Source organism: Plectropomus leopardus, chromosome 4, assembly GCF_026936395.1.
Source record: "Plectropomus leopardus strain MGB_pleo_1.0 chromosome 4, ASM2693639v1, whole genome shotgun sequence".
In the NCBI taxonomy this organism is placed as follows: Eukaryota; Metazoa; Chordata; class Actinopteri; order Perciformes; family Serranidae; genus Plectropomus; species Plectropomus leopardus.
In genome coordinates, this window is record NC_142179.1 from 19620568 (window position 1) to 19634096 (window position 13529).

Here is a 13529-nt window from a genome sequence, read left to right on the forward strand (position 1 = left end):
ATCTTGTTGTCAAAGTCAAAGTCAGCTTTATTGTCAATTCTGCAGTATGTACAAGACAAACAGAGGATTGAAATTGCGTTACTCTCAACTCTCTGTGACAGAGAGTAGACATAAATATATATATATTTAAAAAGAGATAAATAAAAACTGTACAATACAAACAATGACACATTAAAAATAGTTATAGTAGTGCAAATGTATATGGTAGTGCAATTAGAAAGAAAGAATTTAGCTTATCGGCTGGTGGTGATTTAAGTGACTGTGTGTTGTTTTCCTGAGGGGAGGAGTTCACTTCGGTAAACATGTAAACTTGTAAACATAATGACACAACCACCAACATTTCCTAGCCAGTTACTGTGATTATTATTATAGTGAAACTACCAGCTGGTGCACATTAGAGCTGTACAGCAGAGATCAACTTGCTGCTATGTCAAAAGAAGAGGTGGGGAAAAAATCAAAACAGCATAACATCGCAATATTTTGTCTGGTAGTATTACATCTATACACAGACACAAAGAATCTTTTTCTTTTGTCTTTTTTTTTTTTTTTTTAAATAAATGATTTATATTGAAAATACAAAGTAATCCTTTGGTAGCCTGTTAGAATAATAAGATAAACTGCTTTTTCTAGTCCACTCAGTTGACAAAGTTTTCCTTTCGGGACAAAATTTCAGTTCATAGATTACAAATTACAACATCACAGAATATGTTATTGTCATACTCAACATATTGTGAAACAGAAAAAATCACAAAAATATGGTATTGAGACTGAAGTATCGTGATCATATTGTATCATGACTTAAGTGTCATAGTAATGTCGTATTGTGATAATATCGTAGGTATTGTAATATTATTATAGTGATAATATAATATTGTGACTTAAGTATAGTGATAATATTGTGTTGTGATGTAAGTATTGTGATAACATCCTATTATGGCTTAAATAACATGGTAACATTATATCATGACTTAATAACTTGATAATATTGAATTGTGAAATATCTTGATACTATTGTATTATGATTTTGGTATTGGGATTATATTGTATTGTGACTTAATTATTGTGATAGTATTGTACTGTTACTAAATGTCGTGATAATATTGTATCATGATTTAAGTATCTTGATAATATTGTACTGTGGAGCCTCTGGTAATTTATTTTATATATAAAACAGGCAGTTGATGTTTGACAGACTACTTAAAAAGAAAGTTTCTCGTTTTCTTTCAGATCTGACCTTCTTTCACGCTGTACGTTAAGGGAGTAAAAAAAGAGAAGATGTATTTGGAAAAAAAAATGCAGACGCAATGCGATTAAAAGCACGAGACATCGAACTACAACGGACACATTCATATTTCCGGTGCAGACAGGAAGTTAAAACCAAGTGACGGAGTCAAAGCGCTTGCTTTCTGAAACGACTGCTCAGTGATCAGTAATATAAATATAATTGACACTATTATCACAAATTCATAAGTAAGCTTGTTAATCTAAAGAGGAATTAGACTGAAAAGGAAAGGAAAAGTGTCACCCGTGACATTTTACTAGCGCACGATTTCTCTCGACCAATCAAAATCCAGTTTGCAGTTGTGCGGAGCATTTTGCCCTGAACAAGACTTACAGTTAGCTTTAACCGTTAACCTCGAAGTCATCCATGCCCCATAAAAATCATCGGATCACTGCTCTGTTGCATTTTAACTACGTGCGAGACTAATTACAAAACTATAAACTGTTATGGCAGGAAAGGGTTTGGTTGAGCCAGCGTTGAAGGAGGCGGCATGACTGTGTACGTAGACAGCCTGAGAAGTCCTACTCGGGGCACCAATCGCCCGTGTATCTGCACAGAGCCAGGAGGAAATAACGAACTGTTTTTTAAGATATCAAATAGTTAGCTAGCTTTCGCCTTCGGTTTTATTTTTGGATATATGTGCTACGTAGATGAATTAATTGACACACGGTTACCTCAAAACGACTCTCCTCATTTTGTTGGGCCGGGCGGCACATTAGCCTCTTGGCTCAGTGGCTACTCGGTATAAAGTTTGTTGGGCTAGCTGAATTAACGCTACGTGGTGGTTGCTAACAGGGTATTTAATATCCAGTGACGAAGCTAGCTAAAAGTAGCACGGTTAACACCGTCCAACTTTTCTTAGGTGCTTCAAGATGCTTGTTGAGTAACATTGACGGGGGATCTCCTGTTAATCCAGGCCATCGTTGTCAGCTAACGTTAGCTACCAGCCTGGAGACACTGGGTGAGCAAACCGAAAGAGCTGTCAACCAGTCTCATTTGCTAACAGCGCTCTGTACATTAGCCCTGACTATCCGCAGGGCTGGTTTTAAATGAGATATGTCAACAGATGTTTGTGTCAGTTCAATTAACGTGACTTCAGCGAAACTATAAATCCGACTAGTCACGATTTCCACTCTATAGCTACAAACGGTGCTGCAGATCTCAGCAAAGATCACCAAAACAGAGCTAGCTCATGACATGTCAGCCAAATTGATTTGTGATATTAACAAACGGTAAAAATTTCTCCATAGGCATTCGGCAAAGCCATGGCAGATGAAAATACACAGTTCTGTGGTAATTGGTAAGTATGGTTAAGGTACATTGTACATACTGTGGTTTAGTAGTGTTGCAACAGCAAAAATATTTTCACAGTACAATAATAATCTCAGAAAACATCACGGTTTTACAGTATCAGGGTATATTATGTGGTATTACACTCTAAGTATTATTGCTATCATCAGTTAAAATTAGCATGAAAGGAATTAAATGAAAACCTAATGTGTGTCAATCAGGTCAATTTATTACTTGTCCCAGAGGGCAATTTGTGTTTCAGCAAGTGTAAAAACATAGGAAAAACACAAAAGCACAAACAGTGTGACACAGCAACATACAACAACAACAACAACAACAACAACAGACATATATCAGTGCACAGGGTGACTTGCAGTCAAAGGGAAAAGGAGATGCTCATGCGTGGGAGAGATTCTCAGTCTGATTCAGTTTTTCAGTACTGTAGATGAAGTTAATGCACACAGTACAATAACCATCAACTTTAATACCACGGTATACCTTAAAAGCAGCATATCCCCGCAACCCTAGTGATCAGTCAATTTTAGTGGTGGTTTTTCTTTCACTTTTCCAGCAAACATGACATTCCAGAGGCTAACTTTACCACCCACGAGATCCACTGCCGAAGAAACATTGCACTCTGTGATGTATGCCAGGAGCCAGTGCCCAGGGCAGATCTGCAGGACCACAAACAGCAGGAGCATACTCAGGTAAAATCTGAGCAGGAATACGGTAGACTTTAACTTCCTGCAATCGATACATGCTGCTTAAAAGGGCAGGTCTGATACCAAAAAGTGGACATATGTGTTGGATCTGCTGAGCCTGGTAAAGCTAATCAGTATGTGTGAAGATTATTTACCTCTATCAAATCCAGGAAGCAGTAAGATGCTACTCAAACCAGTGACTGTTGTGATTTTTATTTCTCAGTAGTAAGAAGTTTTGCTGTTATTTGTCTTGAGAAAGTATTTCTGTGATAAAGGAGCAGGACAGGACAGGAAAATACTAGAATCAGTCGAGTGTACTCTTGTATGTTGTGGAAATTTTTACCTTATAATAATTTCCAACATAAGTACACCTCATTGTGCTTATTTGCTTATTGAACAAGCGACTTATTTTCGCAAAAAATATGTGTATTGTAAATAGTTACTGATGGTGTTTGTGACTTATGCAAACTACACTGAACAAAAATATAAATGCAACACTTCTGTTTTTGCTCCATTTTTCCATGAGTTGAAATGATCTAAGACTCTATGTATGTGCACAAAAGGTTTATTTTTCTCAAATTTTGAGCACAGATTTGTTAAAATCTGTGTGAGTGAAGATAATACCAAGATAACTCATCCACCTGACAGGTGTGGCATATCAAGATGCTGCATCAACAGCATGATTATTACACAGGAGTGCCTTGGGCTGGTCACAATAAAGGCCACTAAAATATGCAGTGTGTAAACTGGCTAATTCAGCCCTCTGTGTGTTTTTAGATCTTTATAATGTTTCTTATTGCACTATCCTCTTTGCTGCAAATTTCCCCACTGTACAGCTAATGAAAAATGACCTTATTTCAGATTACATGCAAATGTGGTTTGAAGATTGAGAAGAATCACTTTGATGCTCACCAGGTATTTCTGAAGAACCCTTTTCTTCTCTATTTATAACTCTAACAGTTAACTGTCTTTATTAAGTCTTCAAATTTTGGTTTTTCACAATTGTTGTTTCCTTTCAGAGCTCTGAATGTTCTCAGCGGCTGGTCCCGTGCCAATACTGTGAACTGGAGATTGTTTTCAGTCAGTCCAAAGAGCATGAGGATTATTGTGGAACACGCACCGAGCCCTGCGCACACTGCAAGTGCAACATAATGTTGAGGGAACAAGCTGTGCATCCGGTATTATGCGGAAGCCTTACACCGCCCCAAGAGAGGAACAACAGCCGGACAAGTCGCAGCCCAGTGGAACCACAGTCTCCCGGGGACTGGTTAGAAGCCCACTCTATCCGAAACCTCCTTAGAGCCCAAGAGAGAGGCCCAAAGAATAATAACGTCAGTGCTGCAGATCAACAGCCTTTTCCCCGGCCATTTGATTCAAGAGTATTCAACACTTCAAAAGGACCGCAAGGCGACTGGAAGAACACCACCCCGAGAAATACATTTAGCCACTGTGAGTTTATCACTAACCTATAATTCTTACATTTCCTGTGAGGAAAAGTGCCTACCAGGATTATTTTATTCGAATATGTATTTACACATTGGCCAAAAATATACCAATGTAGCTTTAAAGGACTGTAGAGGCAATTTTAAGGTGCCCTGTACATTGTTGTTGTATAAAGCAAAAGTTATGTTAACATTCAGCGTTTTTTACCAAAACAAATTGTGTGTATCCATGAGGTGTAACAGACATGCTGAATGCATTTCCCTCCCCATAAAACATTTCTAAAGCTGATTTTAATTCATATTTTTGCAAAGGGGTGCATTGAGTATTGACCAAAAATGTTGATTTCAGCACTCATTTTCAGACGCATCTATACACTTTTTCGTGCTCTTTTATTGTTTATTTTTACTACAGTCATTCTGCAGTTCTCTGCTACCTATTAAGAAAAGACAAGTCGCCGTTGTCATGTTATAGCCTTAAAATATTTATCTTTCAATTAAATTCCCTTAATATCAATTTTCTCAATGGTATTGAAAATGGTATGGAATATTGATATTTTTCAAGGTAGTGCATCAGAGTTGTAAATTCCAGTATTGTGACAATGCTAGTGCGTTGTTTACATATGTCTTTCCTTGCTAGCATGTTGTTGCCACCGACTGAGTCGTCGGAGTGGCATCAAACCAACTGCAAACAGAACGATCAAATAAAAAAAAAAACTCAGAGTAGCTTTAAACTTCCAACTCTTGTATTGTATAAGAAAAAGTGACATAATCTTTACCTCCGGTTGAAAATTGCTAAAAATTAGACTGTAAATGATACAGTCAACTTTTTCCATATGTAAGTATTTATACAATTACTTTTGCAGGCAGAGGACGTGCAGTAGATACTCCTGGAAAATATTTAATATCAATATCAATTTAGAGAGATTTTGCAGACTAACGTTATTTTTTGAAATAACAGTAATAATGTTTTTCTTTTAGTGCTGGGGCAGAGTGATTTCCTGAATAGCAGCGGCAGCAGTGCGTGGCCTCACAGTGACCTCAGACTGGATGAGGATTCCTCAGGCCTGGACTACATGTTGGCTCTCAGCCTGCAGAGTGATGGAGAGTCGGTGGCTGGGGGCGTAGAGGGAAACCTGTGGAGTGGCATCTGGGACCACAAGATCGGGAAGACATCGAACACGACCGTAAACTCTCCGCTCTCTCCGCCCAACAACAACTACCCAAACGTAACTATAGGCACGAGCACAAGTGCATTCCAGGACCACGACCAAGCAGGTAAATTAGTGTTGATTACAATACTTGAAGTTATTCTGTCATCAGTTTTTTAATGATTTTAAATGACTTTCACAGATACAATGCTGCCTTGTGAGTTTTGTGAAGAGCTGTTTCCTGAAGAGGACCTCATTTTGCATCAGGTTAGAGATGTGATTTTATTCTTTTGACTAGACTTTTTCTGGGGTTTTACTCATGATGCTAGATTTTTATGTTGGTCAGCTGGGTAAGTGCTCATGATATGGATTTAGATAAAAATACTGACGAGGATTCCTGAAATTTGAGGAGGAAACTGTGAGGCACTGTGGGACGTAAACATATTAACAGCATGCCTACAAACACATTAGCCCTCTAGAAAACAGAGTCACTGCTCTCACAGGACTGATACGGACAAAAGCACCACAGTAACAATAAATTGGCTGCCATGTGTCACTTTTATAGACTTAAAGAATCGTGGCTTTCAGTGATACTAAGGCTCCTCAGCTGAGCTTTTTGCTTATTTTAACATCACCTGGATGTCACGTCCTCATGCTACTAAAGGCTGTTAATGGATGGGTTGATGGATTGATTGATTCCAAATTGAGAAATTCTTACATTACAACAGCAGGTCATTTGAGCATGCACAGAAGCAGTAAAAATACAGTAATACACGAAATATTAGGAGAGAAACATAAACTGAAAAATCAACCATAGCTTACATAGATTACAATATATCTATAGAGTACACAACATAAAGAATCTTCCGTTATACATCACAAATACACTTAAGTATTAATCAGAAAATATAAAATCTATTTGTAGGATAACATACTAACAATTTTAGTCTTAATTGTGCAAATTTTGCACGTTTTAGTTTTGAAGAATGTGCTTCCAACTGCCCGAAAACAAGGTTTCCTTGTAGTGAGGGCAGCTCAGAAAATACTTCAGCAATAGGAAGTGAGTGAAAAATAAATGAAAAAAAATGCAAATGTGTTGCTGATCACTCATCAGAGTAATATGATTTTCTGTATACATTTTAAGTACTCATTAATTTTCAACAAAATCTGCCTAAAGAAACCCAGTAACATTGCAGATTCATTAGCTTTTCTTTTGTTTTTAGCATTTGTTTGTTTTCTGGACTAAAGAGCCTGGGATCAGTTACATGCTAGCATCATAATCTAATGCTAGTTATTCTTTGAGAATGCATTTCCACATTCAAGTAAAAATATAGATATATTGTTCGAGGAACAACCTGTCCAGCTGCAACACATCACTGAAGGAAAGGAGGGCAGGCAGTTTGTAACTCCAGGTCAGTCCCACATATCTGCATGATGACATGACAAAAATGAATAACACAACCAGAACCTGACTGACAGACATAACCAGCCTAACAGACTTCAGGACTACTTGCTGCTGACATGTTATAACCTGATTCCAGCTCCACTTTCAGTTTTACGTTATCATACAATCAGAAAAACTGTCTCTGACCTACTTACTTTGTCCTGATACATTCTGTTTTTTTCTGAAACCGTTCCCAGAGACTGCCTCCCTCCCCACCACTATTCTGCGTGGTCAGACGGTTGAGAAATAAACCTGCACAGATCTAATCAGTGTAAAATGTCCAGATCCAGTCAGATATCACATGGCATGCAAACATTTGTCTCTTTATCCATTTTTTTAGATTGCTCACAGCCTTCAGCTGTTTGAACACGAAGATGTCCTCTCCATCTAGTTAGGGAAATGATGGATTTAAGCGTATTTCATCCTCTCTGTACACCTTTCCTCTCTTCGGTTCAGACCGGGTGCAGCCCCGCCTCTGCCTTTGCATCGTACAGCAAGCAGCCCTTGTCTCCACCTAAAGAGGACAGGATGGGCAGGAATGCTTCAGGGCTGATGAGCAGCCTCCCCAACACGCTCGCTTCAAACATCCCCACTTTCCCTCGCTCGGTCTCCCCGGCCTCCTACAGTCCTCCAGCCAGCCCACTGGAGGGCGATGTGGTCATTCCCTGTGAGTTCTGTGGCGTTGCTCTGGAGGAGGCTGTCGTCTTCCACCATCAGGTATATCTCCAATCAAGTAATGTAGCCAGTCTAAAATTATGGGCATGTGGCACGTGAGTGAATTATTTTCAGCTGTTGTGGGATTTCCCTAAAAATGTGGCAGTGCCATCGGCAGTTTTACATAATTCAAATGTGTCTTCTATTGAGATTTCCATATTATGACCCGATCAACCCACTGTGAAGATAATTTCTGAATTTGTGCTTATGAATGTTAAATATTTAAACAATTTAATGTGTGTTTCATACCTAGGACAAATGTGACATGCGTCCTCAGACTGCCCATCCATTGAATAATTTAACAAGAGCATCCATCAAAAAACCAGTGAGCCCTGCTAACGACGCCTTTGGTCAGATGTCTACAGATTTTCAGAGGACAATGAAGCATCAAGGTAGTGTATATTTTATTATGAATGTTAAAACATAGATATAAATTTAATCAGAGAAAAAACATCAACAGCACCACAAACTATGACAATTAAGTACAACAGGAAACATCTCTCTGTTACTAAAGAACAAAACATGTTTTGTACTTTAGAAATAGTGTCTTGCTCTCTGTTTTTTAACTGTTTTGTGGCATCTGTTGCTGGCATGTTGATGGTTTTTGATGTGTTGGTAATACAGTGAATCTTGTGTGTATTGTTTTAATGTTATTTGGAGGTTTTGTTAATGTTTACAGGGTTAGTTTCTGGTCACTTTCTACATTTGTGTTTATGTGCACATATTGTTTACCCTGTTCCACATATAGCTGACTACTCAGATGAGGACTTTGGATTTGGCAGAGACACACCACAAGGACAAAACCCAAGGGAATGGCAGAGAGGCTACATTGGACGACCAAGTCAAAGAAAGACGCCCAACTGTGATGCTTCAGTAAAAAACAGACCTCAGCAGAGCAAGGAATCAGAAGGAGCTCATTCATCTTTTGCTGACACCGAGAAGTCTGCTTCTGCATTTCTAAAGGGGTAAAAGGAATTATCATGTCGTATGGAGACTCATTCTCTAATTGCATTTCAGTTACTTACGCACCACTTGATCAATTTAACTTTCTGTGCAGAATAATTATATTTACTAATAATATTCTGATTTTAATGTCTTTGTCCTCCAGAGTTCATCTACCAGAAAACAAGGAAGTAAGAGGGACCAGAAGAAGTTCATTGACAAAAGTACGCTTCACATGTTGTATCCTCTCTAATCCTATTCAAATTTAGTCCATTATATTCATATCATAGTTGAATTTTTAATGCTTAAATGTTGCAGTATTACTCTGTATACTGTAATACTGCGTACACAGGCTTATGCAGCATTGCCAGTGCTACTATAAGCATTTCAACATTACTAATTAACATTTAGGATTACCAACAGCTGATAGCTTTCTGGCTAAGTAGTTATTAATCTCAGGCTGAAAAATGAATAATGTTAACTCATCGACTTTAATGACAATTTTAAATCTTATCGCTTCTTGAAGGGTCAGGAGTCGTGATCGCTTTCTGCTATTTCTGAAGTTGTAATGTTAGAGGTTAACGTAAGCACACTGAACATGAAATTATAATTCTGAAAATTTTAATTGTTAAACACACGAGACCAAAGCATTTCGTTGTCATATGCAGGTAGCCCATGGTTGCCTTTCTAAATAGTCCCCAGAGCGCCAGAGTGCTCGCTGGCACAAACTGGACTGCTCGTAAATTTGGTGATCTGTTGGAATATAATGTTACCGTTCAGTCATTCAAAGCGTGACACTCTTTACGTGGCAGAGTGCACTCTGGACATCATGAGGAGGCGGAGCAGCAAGGCGATGAGGGTGAGATTCGGAGCAATTTTAGCATCCCATTAGTATTACGCTTCTTTCGTTATTAGGTTTATATCGGGTTCCGAACATTTTTTTCTAACAGCCCAAATTTGGTATGTGGATTTTACCTTGATAGAAACAACTGAACAACACAGTATATAATCCACACTGAAGTACAATCCTGAAGGTTTCTAAGGTTTCTAATATTGGAAAGAAATGAATGTCTTAACACTTTAATTATAACTGGAGTGATCAGTCATGATTAAAATATATGAACAATAAACATATAAAATGTATCCATACATTTTTATGAGAAATCCAACATTGAAGAAGATAGTACCTACTGTAATTTAAAGTAAATCGACTTGCTTAGGCCTGCTCATTCGAGGGAAAATCCCCTTGGAATAAAAGCTAATGTTTATGTAACGTCACAGAATAATTAAAGTATCACAGTGTTAAGTCTCCTGAAAGGTGGATTTTCCTTTAGAGGCCACTCAACACATTTCTGCATCTGTTAAAGGACTCTCAATTGTACTTTTTTCCATCTGCAGTTGCCCAAGAAGCAGAACGAAGAGCAGCAGGATGAGTGAGAGCAGGACCATGTGGAGAAATCCAAAAACCAAATCTCCTTCTCTGCTTCTCATTTATCTTCTTGCACACTTTTAAAAATGAAACATAGACCTATCTGAGAAGTGCCTGTGTGAGTATTAGTTATCTTGCAGTTAATATTTTGATGAGTTTCACTATTAAATGCTAAGTAATTGGTTTATTAATGCATATTCTGTTCTATTTCAAGATTTGTTTCAAATGTTTGTATGTCTAACGTCTAGCCTTAACAGATAAATTATAAAATTAATTTTATGTTACGCTGAATTTGATTTAATTTCCTCTCTCTTTTTTTTTTTTTTTTTTTTTTTACTGTACAAGTCGTGTCGTGGCTCATTAGGAACACTAAGAACATCAAACACAGACACATGACTTTGTCAGTGTGCATTTGTCTCACTTAATCTTTACCTTGTTACTTCAGCCAAGGACATTTTGTTTTCACCCGTTTGGCCGTTCTTTCAGGGTGTTTCACAGTGTTCCAGTTGGTCTCTGCATCTTTACGTAACCTAAAGCACTTTGATAGATTATTTTGTTAAAAAGGGCTTGAGGAACAGATTTGATAAATTTATGCATCTTTGACCATGAAAAAAAAAACCTGTATAATTGAGCATTTGTCTTTTTATACTGTTGAACATTTGTCTTTAATACTCCTCAGTAATATTTTGATTTTTTTTTTAAATCATAACTATAGAGCTATATATATGTTGTGTTATGATGAGATGGCTTTTGAAGCAGTGTCTCCTGTCCAATCTTCCTTTAAATAGTATGAAAAATGTTGTGTGCTGCTCCTCTGAATAGGATTTAAGATCGATAAGATGTATTTTGTGTGTAACATAGAATCCACTTTAGCAATACATATAAGATAGCCAACCTTGTGCCACTGACGGTTGAATCTTTGTTACTAAAGACAACGCCAGAGCATTTTCCTGTTTGAGATCTGATCGTCAACCAGTGAGCAGCAAATAATAAAATCTCCTGGTGTTGTGTTTGGTTGGACTGTAGGCACTCGTGGCATATGGCTGACTATTCATGTTTAAGAACAACTGTCTTGATGCTCTTTGTCTTGTGTGGCTATTAAATGTTTAATGAAGACATCCATGGCTCCAGTTTGTATTTCTTTGTTTCATACTTCTTTATATGTCAAGCTCACCTCCGTTAACCACTCAACCAAAACCCTTTATAAAAGGAGCTCGGACAACAGTGCTGCCATTTTCAAATGTATTTTATGTAGCAGTGGGCACTTTTTCAGTCACACTAGGATCAAGTTTTATTGTGCTAAAACAGTTTTAAATGACTTAATTTAAAGATGATCAGAAGAAACCTGAATCTTAATGAACCATCATCATCATCACTTATGTTTTTTATTTGAACATTCTGTCTCTCACTTCATGTATGCCAGCTAGCTGAAATTATTTTTGAATAGTGTTTAAATCTGATATGTCTAAAGAGTCTAAGAAAAGACAAATTGTTGTAATGGGTGCTTGTACATTTGTCTGAATTTTCTAAAAAAACCAAAACAAAATGAAACAACCAAAGAACAACCACCAAAACAACCCCAAAAACAACAGTGAATGTCACTAATAATGGAAACTGCTATATATTACAGAATGTAAATGTATGAAGCAATATCATTACAAAAAAGGTGTGATTTCATGAAAATGTTCTGAATTATTATGCATATATTTGAGTTTCCACATATTTTATTTAATTAATTTATTTTTTACTCTTTATTTATTCAACACATGCAACATATACAGAGGAGATGTTCACAATAAATCCACATACTTATATTTTTGGTCTTTTAATCTCCATCTTAAACAGTACTAAGTACCTATTCAATACCATTTCCCACAAAGCACTCACTAACATTTGACTCCCACCTTGCCTTTCACGGTCTAAGGAAAAGAGAACAAAAAATGCAAGTATGACAGAACAGTAGTAATAGTAATAATAATAAAATATAAAACAATGTTAAAAACAAAAACAAACCAAAAAGTGAAATGGACAATTTAAAAAAAAAAAAAAAAAAAAAAAGCAAGGGAAAAAGAAAAAAAAAGAGGTAACTAAATTTCTGGCATTGCCCATATTAACGGGGAACATTCATTAAACCTGTCCATTTTTTAAAATATTATTTTTATTTTATTTAAACTTTATTTTACCAGGACTACTCCCGTTGAGATTCAAAATCTGTTTTTAAACAGTGGCACTAATCACCCTCCATACCTGGAGGCTGTTTCGCGTTTCCCCACAGAGCGGCGCGCTTTGAATGAGCGCCGGGAGCAGCCGGCGGCGGAGAGGGGCGGGATTACACCTTTCAGTGGGAATCCTCGGTTCAAAAAGCTGCTAACGTCCCCTTTTGAAAGAGTGCAGCCCTGTTCATTACTGAAACTCAAGAGACGACAAAAGAGGACCGAAATATGCTCTCTACAGGCGGGACACGGGTTTATTTTCGTTGAGTCAGAGATAGTTTCTGGTTTTGACTGCGCTGAAGTTTGAGACAAACTAAAAGGAAGACAAAAAAACAGCAACAAGTCGGGCAGGTGGTAGAGCACACGTTGACCAGGAGAACCGGATCACAACAAGACTCACCATCCAGATCTTCCAGACTCACCTGAGCCAGATCAGAAAGATTAACCATGTCGGTGGAGAGTTACTCTGCGCTGGATGAGTCCTCTCTGCGAGCCCTGGTGAGTACATGAGGGGAGATGCTCTGAACTGAAGTTACATGCTGCTCATGAGAGAGGACCTGTGGTGTTGGTGCTACCTGCAGCAGACTTTATATTGAAACAGCACTCAAGCCTGTTCATTATGTATATATATATATATATATATATGTAAAGTTTGCATGCATCAGTGAGTTGCATCAGACTGGTTAACTCCTTTGTATGGAGACGAGGTCTTACAAGGGGAATTAATGTATACTGCTCATCATGCTTGTATAGGTCTGTTACTGTAGTGCAACATAACACCTTGATTTAAGGGCAGCCAACATGTTTAACCCTTTAACACTGAGCTCAACATCAGTTCTCTTGTGCTGCACTCAGACGTCTTTCATAATCATTTTAACCTCTAAAACGTGGGAACATTGTGGTTTGATGTCCTTCAAAAACACG

The 13529-nt window shown here is 37.6% G+C and overlaps 2 protein-coding genes across 5 annotated transcripts in view; both read left to right on the forward strand.

Moving 5' to 3' along the window:
• Positions 1-1429: 1429 nt before the first annotated feature.
• trafd1 (TRAF-type zinc finger domain containing 1) lies at positions 1430-11510 on the forward strand. The gene is made up of 12 exons (XM_042488557.2): positions 1430-2243; positions 2533-2582; positions 3144-3279; positions 4135-4188; positions 4293-4722; positions 5694-5990; positions 6066-6130; positions 7764-8024; positions 8275-8413; positions 8770-8986; positions 9130-9187; positions 10362-11510. The coding sequence occupies exons 2-12, from the start codon at positions 2548-2550 to the stop codon at positions 10398-10400; spliced, it is 1731 nt and encodes a 576-aa protein (XP_042344491.2). The 5' UTR covers positions 1430-2243; positions 2533-2547; the 3' UTR covers positions 10401-11510.
• A 1233-nt stretch (positions 11511-12743) lies between these two features.
• smtnb (smoothelin b) overlaps positions 12744-13529 on the forward strand; it is a 62802-nt gene continuing 62016 nt past the window's right edge. For all 4 annotated transcript variants that reach the window (XM_088076740.1, XM_088076742.1, XM_088076743.1 and 1 more), the window contains exon 1: positions 12744-13103. In XM_088076740.1, coding sequence (XP_087932866.1) covers positions 13053-13103 — 51 coding nt within the window. In that variant the 5' untranslated portion in view covers positions 12744-13052. The remainder of the gene's footprint in view (positions 13104-13529) is intronic.